At 39.3% G+C, this 9019-nt stretch overlaps 1 protein-coding gene across 1 annotated transcript in view; it reads left to right on the top strand.

Moving 5' to 3' along the window:
* The window catches only part of TULP4 (tubby like protein 4), a 127556-nt gene that overhangs the window by 113451 nt on the left and 5086 nt on the right, over positions 1 to 9019 (top strand). Inside the window, exons 9-12 of the mRNA XM_009882349.1 lie at positions 124 to 268; positions 1735 to 1879; positions 3104 to 3197; positions 4807 to 4950. Coding sequence (XP_009880651.1) covers positions 124 to 268; positions 1735 to 1879; positions 3104 to 3197; positions 4807 to 4950 — 528 coding nt within the window. The remainder of the gene's footprint in view (positions 1 to 123; positions 269 to 1734; positions 1880 to 3103; positions 3198 to 4806; positions 4951 to 9019) is intronic.

The following is a 9019-nucleotide window of genomic DNA, read 5'->3' as shown; positions in this document are numbered from 1 at the left end:
CTCTGCATAGTTTTATCTCAACTGCTGCCTGTGGGTTGGATTTATGTTTCTGATGACTGATAGTTGTAATTGATATTAGTTTTCTGATGTAGCACTTACATTTTCTGGGGCTTGTCTTGATAGATGAAATCTATGGAAACAGCTTGATTTCCACTGTGATTGACAGCTGCAACTGCTCGGACTCCAGCGATATCGAACTGAGCGATGACTGGGCAGCAAAGAAATCTCCCAAAATCAGTCGAGCTAGCAAATCTCCCAAACTTCCCAGGTAATCATTTCTTGGATATTTCTTCCTCTTTTTCCCCAGGTTTTCTTCCTTTCTTTTTTCTTTTCTTTTCCTTTTTTTTTTTCAAAGACCATCTTGACACCTCGTAACATTAACAGCATACTCCTTTGGGCAGGTAGGGGTCTTCTGGAGGAGTGGGGTCCACTATAGTGTGCAGTTCTGGGGTGATCTCAGAGATTGGTGTTGAGGTGGACTTTGGGGAAGGTTTTGGGCCAAAAGGTAAGGGAAACAATAGGGCACCACTTCTCCCCTAGCAATCTCAAAGAAAGATTTTGTAAACTCTCCCACCACTGCCTCTGCCACATGTGAACTCTTGCCACCATGGAATATATTTCATCCTTCAGACAATCCGTGTTTTTACCTCCTCTGTGCTTAGGGTCCCTGGTCCAGTTAAAGCCTTATTTCCTCAGGGGTATTTTCAAATTCTGAAGTCCATGGCGTAGATCCTGGCATAGGTGGCACTGCTGCTGTGGTGACCTTGCAAGGGAGCCTCAACAAGCACATTGTCTTAAATGCCGGGTTGACAAGGTTCTGTAATGATGCACAAAACAAGCTTCTAAGCTATTAGTTTGTCTCACTGCTTTCCTGTAAGGTCTTCATTATATTCATTATGTGCACAGACAGAACCCTCCATCTGCACAGAGCTTCACTGGGCATCTCTCTGCTAGCTTCACGTTATGGGATTGAGGCCCTGATGCCTTCTAGCTGCAGCTGACACTTTTCCAAAGACTTTATATTATGAGCTTGTCCTATTATGAGGCAAAGGAAACGCATCCCTCTATATGGGAATATAATGTGTGAAATACCTGGGTTTTAGTTTATTAGTACTTGACAAAAGAACCATCAGTTTCTGAGCCTAAAACCAAAATGGCTCAGGAAAAAAACCCGAACTTATCTTTCTGCCTTGGTTTTCTAAGAGCTTACTTTTGAAATGTAGCTTTTGTTCATTATTTTTTCCACCAGTGAGCTTTTTCAGGTGCTTGATCATGACCCCCTTTGTATAATGGGAGGTAGGAGTAAATTTTGGCTTAGAGCAAGAGGACTGACAAAGTTTGTGGCACCTTGGTTTGCTGTACTGGCATGGAGATCTGCCAGCCGTGGTGTTGTATTTCCATTTCTTGAGGCTTTGCTCAACCTCCGCATAGCTGAAATAGCTCAGCACTACACCTTTATATGGATTAGTGGAAGATATATTATAACTGGTAGAACTGTTGTGAGCTTTGTTAAATGAATCAGAAGTCATCTGGTCTGAGTTACTGCAAGAGTGTCAGGCCTTATATATCTTTAAATTTGATCCATAACTCTCCATCCTGTAGACTCTACAGTCTTCATTAGTCACTTAGACAACACCATACCAGTTGTCTTCATTACATCTTTACATTCAAAGGCATGAATTCTGTGCGTTTTTGCATGCCCATTGATAATTCTAATTATTGCTTTATCTGCAGAATCAATATAGAAGCTCGCAAATCTCCCAAGATGTCACGAGCTGCGCAGGAGATATCAAGATCGCCAAGGTTACCAATAAGGAAACCTTCTATTGGTTCACCAAGCCTAACACGAAGAGAGTTTCCTTTAGAAGATATTACTCAGGTATTGTGCACGTTGTGACAAGACCTGAGTCCAAATGCATCTCCTTCCAGAGGCAGCAAGTTGTGATATAGATTCAATGATCACCAATAAAAAAATTTTCATTTAATTACAGTTACGAGGTGGAACAACTAGAGAATTGCATCTTCCAAGTCAGTGTTAATCCTGGCACCACTAACTTCTGTCAGTGTGAATCCATGTGAGAGGTTTCGTTCTAGCTGATATTGTTGGCTTTTTGAAAGCATATGTGAAAATGTTTCTTATTCAGTTTCTCAGAGCTGTCCTAATGCCACCATAGTTCTCTGCTTCGTTAGGAGTCTGCAGAGACAAGGAAATGCTTGCTTCAGAGGGCCACATGTTCTCTATTTCGTAATTATGTGGAACAGCCTTAATTGGAAGGAAGGCAAGGAATTAGCACTTTTTGCTATTTGTGGTGTTCACGTCCTGCAGGTAAATGAAACTTAGCAGGCTGTAGAACTGTCTGGTTTACATACTTTATTATACCAACCTGCATTCTTCTAATTTTGTTTTGTTTCAGTTGTTTTTTTCTGCTCTGTCATTTCACTTTTTCCTTTATAGTGAAACTTTCTAGATGAGTTACATAGCAGCAGTAGATAGGACCAAAAGCCCTTTCAATAGGGCAGGAGATCAAGAGGCTGAGATCCTGCTTCTGATACTGACAGCATAACTCCTGGCCTTTGAGAAAATCTTTTGATCTTTCAGACCCATAATTTGATCACCATGGAAGCAGTGGTTTGGGAAGCTGCTTTGGAAGCTCCAGGAAAAATACGTTTCTCATTATGAGTAATTAATTTCTGTCTTATTTATTGTTCCATAAAGTGATTCTTAAGTATAGAACCAAAGGGCAGGGTGTATTACTTTCTGAAATACAGAATCACTGCGCTCTTATGCAGGAGAAGCAAGTGTCCGAAAACAGACCTATTCTCACTAAGCAGCCATTATGTTTTTCCGTTTTTCAACAGGTTTAATCAGCCTGTGTGGCTGTTGTATACATCATTTCTGATGGTATTCAGATATCAAAATGAGACTGCTTAATGACTGGGTATAACAGGTGCTACATAGGCACATTAGGCTGTTTCAATAAAATAAAAACAAGAGAAGCTGAAACTGTATTATCACTTGCAATAGCCTGATTGCTCTGCAGGTTTTTATTAAAGCTTGATACAGATTTTATTAGGTGAAAATTATCTTGTTTTTGCTTTGCAGCACAACTACCTTGCTCAGGTCACATCTAATATCTGGGGAACCAAATTTAAAATTGTGGGTTTGGCTGCTTTCCTACCAACTAACCTTGGTGCAGGTAAAAGTAAACTCTATTGATTTTTTTCATCTCAAACTCTTTCTAACAAAAAACAAACTTATGCCATGTGATTCTTTTTACATGATCAAAAGGCTTCTATAACAAAGCATTTCTTTTCTGTGGACAGTAGGAATTAGATTTTACAAAATTCACTGTAACTAAAAGAGATTAAAATCTATAAATACAATAATGAGATGATCAATAAAATGTTAAATCTCCATTGTAATAAAAAGATTAATTAACAGTTAAGCCCAGACCTTTATTTTTACAGATTTTTTTAGCAAAACCCAAACAAATAAAAGTTTTGCAAGACTATAAAAATCATAGGTTTTAAGTTACTGTAATAGAAATATTTTTAGAACTCCAATTTTTATAGTCATTTAGCTACCAATTATACCAAAATAATGTTAAAAAAGCTCTTACAGCATCATGCTCAAGATTCTTCGAGTCAGTGCATAGCCTTATCATATGGTTCTCTTGCTGCTGCATCAGTAAATTGGTCACTTTCATTAAAAGTCGCAGTCTTTTGACCTTTTTCTGGGCACACCAATTCTCCCTAGGTAGTCCTGTTGAAAGGAAGAAGGCTAAGAACAGGGTACCACCTAGCAGAACTGAGCTCTGAATTGAAATATTAACGCAAGTATAGGAGTTTTACAAGCTCTTTGGAAAACTTATGGTTTCCTATGTTCCGTTATGTAGTTAAGTCAGAACTACATAATGATACTCTGGATGGAAAATTAGTTAAATGGATATCTTTTGTGACTATATTGACTGTCAGACAAGAGATGGAGTTCCAGCTACTGGGGACAGGACCTTCTCTGGCCCAGCCTCCAGGCAAAAGTTGTTCTCTCAGGATGTTGTAACCCTGGGGACAACCAGTGCTATTACTATAGGGCAGTGGCGCCTTCTACTTAGTAAAGTGTTGTGGAAACCCTCAGGTTTGTTCCAGCCACCTTTTTCCTTCAAGTAATTTATGACTTTCTGACATCCGTATTTGCAATGATTGTCAAAACATAGTGCAGGAATGACCCCTTTGGGTCAGGCCAGAAGTCATTCTAATTCTCTCGTTATCAGTGACAGATACTTAGGGAAGGGTATAAGTGTAGTGGTACTTCTTGCAAATGTTCTCCCAGTCTCCAGTGGCTCGGGTCCCAGGGCCTTCCTGAGCCAGAAGCGGTTTCTTTGTATGTAGTAACCCTCAACAGATTTCCTTCCTGAGAGCTTTCCAGTTTTCCCCTAAACTTATATAAGTCGGTAGCATCCTGTGGTGAAGAGTTCCAAAAGTAGAATGGAAAAAATATTTTCCTTCTGTAAAAATAGATGTGAATACAAGATGAAGTAATTCATTATTTCTACAGATTATTTAACTACAGAGATGCTGCTTCTATTTAAAGAGAAATAGTGGAAAGTGGCAATCTCTTTTATCGTGTTTATGCAGTGTTACATAGTGATTTGGCTAAGAATGGCCCTTACATGCACTTGATCGTTAATACCTTACATAAGAATAGACATAGCCCTTCTGTCTGCTTTGAATTGATTCTTTCTTAGCTTTAGATGCTCTTTGTGTAACAGGTTTTCTTTTATATTTCTTGTTACACTCTCTCTCCAGTAATATATAAAACCAGTTTGCTGCATCTGCAGCCCAGGCAGATGACAATATATCTCCCAGAAGTGCGGAAGATTTCAATGGACTACATTAACCTACCTGTCTTTAACCCAAATGTTTTCAGCGAAGATGAAGATGATTTACCAGGTAAGGAGGAGCCGGAGGTCTGCCATATTACGGGTTAAGGTGGATGGAGGACAGATCACTTGTGTCACTAGCCCTCTCTGTTAAACGCACAAATCAAAATCCCTTAGTCTGATGGGGTCCTGTAGAACTGAATTAGAATAAGGCTAATATGTATTACAGACATTGTCTTCTAAAATATGCGGAAAATGTAATCCGTATAGAGCTGCTGTGTTTCAAGTTCATTGGAAAATTAATCATCTTCTGTTTAATTCGCTAAGAATTCTCCGTAGACCAAAGCCTTGTGTTCTGCATCTTTGTAGGACAGAATTGTAATGGGTTGGAAACCCAAAAGGGTCATTCTTGTGACCTGATGGCAGCAAAGCACAGCATGCTGGTAGGAGCGCAGGTTGGAGCGCAGGTTCCTGTAAAAATTAGCCACTCTATGAGAAGTGATAAATGCCCATTTGGATTTTTATCAATACTAAATCTTGCAGAGAGGCTAAAATAGTAAAGTAGTTTATAAACAAGGGGGATCAGGAAAAATTTCTCATTTCACTCAGATGTAAGGTAGCAGGAGATTCAAGCAGCGCAGGGAAGGCTTGGGTGCAGGTGATGTGAATGTGGCAGGTAAAAGGACTAGAAGTACTCAGAACCTCCTCCAATAAAAAAACCCCCACCATCCTAATGATAAAAATAACAAGTAAAAGACAAGAAGATAAATGAATACATTTTCAGAATTTTGACATCAGTGAGGGATTCCTGTTGCCAGGTCACGGGTTTTTTGGTACCATAGGAGTGGCCGTCGCACCCAGTACCCTTTAGAGAGGAAGGAATGCGAGCACAGCAAAGCAATTAAAGGCTTATGCTACAGTCTATTGAAATAAGTGGAAATACTCCCATTATTTCAGACCAAGGTTTTGACTGCTGAAAGCACCAAAGCTTGTGTCTGACCCAAGCACCAGAGTAGTCCTCTAGACTTCTCAAGAAATAGTCGTGTGCTTAAAATGAAGCCCGGTCTTTCACACTTTGGGGCTTGGCTTGCCTAATTTACGTCTGCATGATATTCACCTGTAGGATCTGAAGAAAATAACAGAGACGTTGGTGATTGTATATATATTATGCATAGGAAGCACTCAACATTTTCTATTATGAAACATGGTCCAAGCTGACAGAAAGTAATACAAAAATTAAATAGAAAACAACAGTTAATAAACAGTTAATATAAAGTTTTCACATTTCTTCCTGGAAATTTGATTAGATCTGCAATATCAATTCCTTTTATATTATTAAAAGAGCTGAAATGGTACTCAGAATTGCAGGTTGGTGAGCACCATATAAATATAGGGAAAATTGTTACAGTTTTGTTACAGCTCTTTGAGAAGGCTAGTAAAAGAATCGTACTACTCTGTACTCCATAACATCTGCCTTCTTGTCCACTTTTTCTTTCTGTTTTTTTTTTTTTTTTCTGAAAATTCATTTCTGGCTTAGCAGATGGAGGCTACTTAAGCCTTCAAAAACATTTTTGGGGATGTCCTTTCTTAAAGCCTGCATATAAAAGAAAAAAGTGCCATATACTAGTGGGAAAAAATATTACAGTGTAAATAATGATTACATGATAGATTAAAAAAAACATAGTAGAAAGCTACTCTTGGGCAGTGGAATGTTCATAGTGAGGTACTCTTGGGACAGGTGCTTTTTAATGTAGTCAGTAAAGATTTGGCAAGGCAAATGGACAGTGAATTGATTTAACTTGCAAATTATGCAAACAAATCAATTAACTGCCATTGGAGAAATAAAAAAAAAACCCCAAAACATTTGATTTAAACACTTTGGGATATTAAGCAACACTGTGACGAATGAGATTTTGTCTGATAAGGCACTTAATACCCATGACAGCAACGTTTTAGGTTGCTCAAGCCAAACTAACAATTAAACCTCAAGCTCTGGCAGATAAATGGCTAACCTGCAGGCATCAGGATGAAAGCATGGCCAGTCAAGCACAGAACCACACTGCCTTAGGGTCAGTTAAGTTTAGCTGTCGGTCTTCTTCTAAAGGAACTGTAAAAATTTGCCAGCATAGCCACAGACCTCTGTATACCTACCACATTCATGATGGATGCTGATAAAAGCCTAATGCTATTGAAAATGTAATTATAGGGCATAGGTAGATCAGTAGAATTTTAATTAGAAATTAATTAGGAACTGGGCAGTGGCTGGAGGAGTCATGACTAATGGATCTCTTGCCTGATCTGGTCTTGCAAATCAGAGGTCTCTACAGAATTTGGTGCACTTAAATGATCCTGGATATGACTCTAGGATCCTGGATATTATTCTAGTCTCTTTTCCTCCCATAAACCTGCTGATGCAACTCACTTATCATTTTCTGTGGGTTTTATACTTGAAAACTAATAAAGAACTTGCAAGATTCTTGGGCATTTTAATATAGTATTTACTGTTTCCCCTCATTATTATGTTTTTTTCCTTCTTATCTTGACTTCTGCACCTGTACTTGGTTCCAGTGTCCTCATTTCCCTGCCATCCTCCAGCTTTTCAGTGGTGGTTCCTGTTGGAATCACTCTCACCACTTTTTGCAAAACGAATTGCAAGCAATTGAGCAAGCTCCATGCTTCTGCTTAAAATCATCAGAATTGGTTCTTGCCTCGCTGTCCCTTGTTCACCACCACCACTTGTGGGAAACTTTTCCTGTATACATTTGCTTCTTTTCACATTTCTGATTGTAGCCTGTCCAAACATTGATGCTGAAGTTGCTCTGATGATAGTACCCACTTCTTGAATCTTTTTGGCTTCTCATCTGTTTCCTCACATCTTCTCTTAGATTTCCCATCTGGCTTCCCATCTATTTCCTCACGTGTCTTCCTTATAAATCTTCTTTCAAGAACTTCAAGAAGTTTTGTCTGTATTTCATTCCATCATATTCCTCTCTCTGTCTGTTTCGACTTCCTTCTTTTTGCGTTACTGGTTGCTTTGTTACCCACTGTACTCAAGAGATAATTATATTTCCCTTTTCTCGACTGTTGCCTGTATTCTCCAGTTTTCCTAATCTCATTGAGTCTGGGGACGTTATACTAAATATTACATAGTGCCTTCAGTGCAGGTCTTCCACTTTCTTTTTCTTTTCATCCACTTTTCTTTTTTTGTCTTTTTTTTTTTTTTGAGTGACAAAAAATGTCCAAGTCAAACCCCATAACTGATCAGGGCAGGCTTGAGAAGCATCATTTTGTCCTCCTCCTGAAGCTTGGTTCAGCTTGGCACAGTGACACCTGACTGGCTCTAGAGGGAGTCAGCCTGGGCCGTCAGGGACTTTTTTGTGCCTCACCATCAGGTAGAAGCAGCCCTAGAGGAAGTCAGGAAGCCACGTTAGTGGTCCTAGGGCTAGGGGCAGAGAAGAGGGGGCTAGGACCAGGGGCAATGATGGGTTTCTGAATGGATTATCCTTTCTATTGTTTGTTGATGTATTTACTATCAAAAAACCCTCCCTGAAAACTAGTGAGTCCTGATTCAGCAAAACTTCCATTGATTTGAGAAGAAGTAGTTAAAATTGGATGATGAGTAAGTGGTAATTCAGATTGTGAAAGTCTGTGGGAACCGTAGTGTAGACTGAAAGCAAGCTCTGAACTTTACCTCTGAAGCATCACTCCCAAAAAGTTACTTCAAAGTTGATCACCGGATATTACAAATAGATATTGTGCAATGGGAATCAGTGGAGACTGATCAGTGGAGGCTTACTTCTTCAAACTAAGGTCTGATCCGTTGATTTTGGGATCTGATAGCACTCCATCCAAATGCAGCAGAGTGCTTAAGCAAGTACGTGAAGACAGCAGGTAGTTTAGAAAGTCAAAGGTAAAGTGGAATGACACAGTACAGAAAACGTGCAGTATTTTTTCTTCTAACTAGCTTTAAAAAACAATTTCCCCCAGTTTCTGAGTTTTTTGTAAACGCTGCCATGAAATTTTCGCGTTAAACCTTTTTTAGCCACATGCATGTCTTCCTCGAGTGCTGAAGAAAACCCCAAAAGATGTGAAATGCCGCTTCAGCAAAATTCCCTGTTTTAGTGCCCGTTACCCAACCG

This window comes from Charadrius vociferus, unplaced genomic scaffold, assembly GCF_000708025.1.
Source record: "Charadrius vociferus isolate BGI_N301 unplaced genomic scaffold, ASM70802v2 scaffold13, whole genome shotgun sequence".
In the NCBI taxonomy this organism is placed as follows: Eukaryota; Metazoa; Chordata; class Aves; order Charadriiformes; family Charadriidae; genus Charadrius; species Charadrius vociferus.
This window is presented reverse-complemented; position numbering and strand designations above follow the sequence as displayed.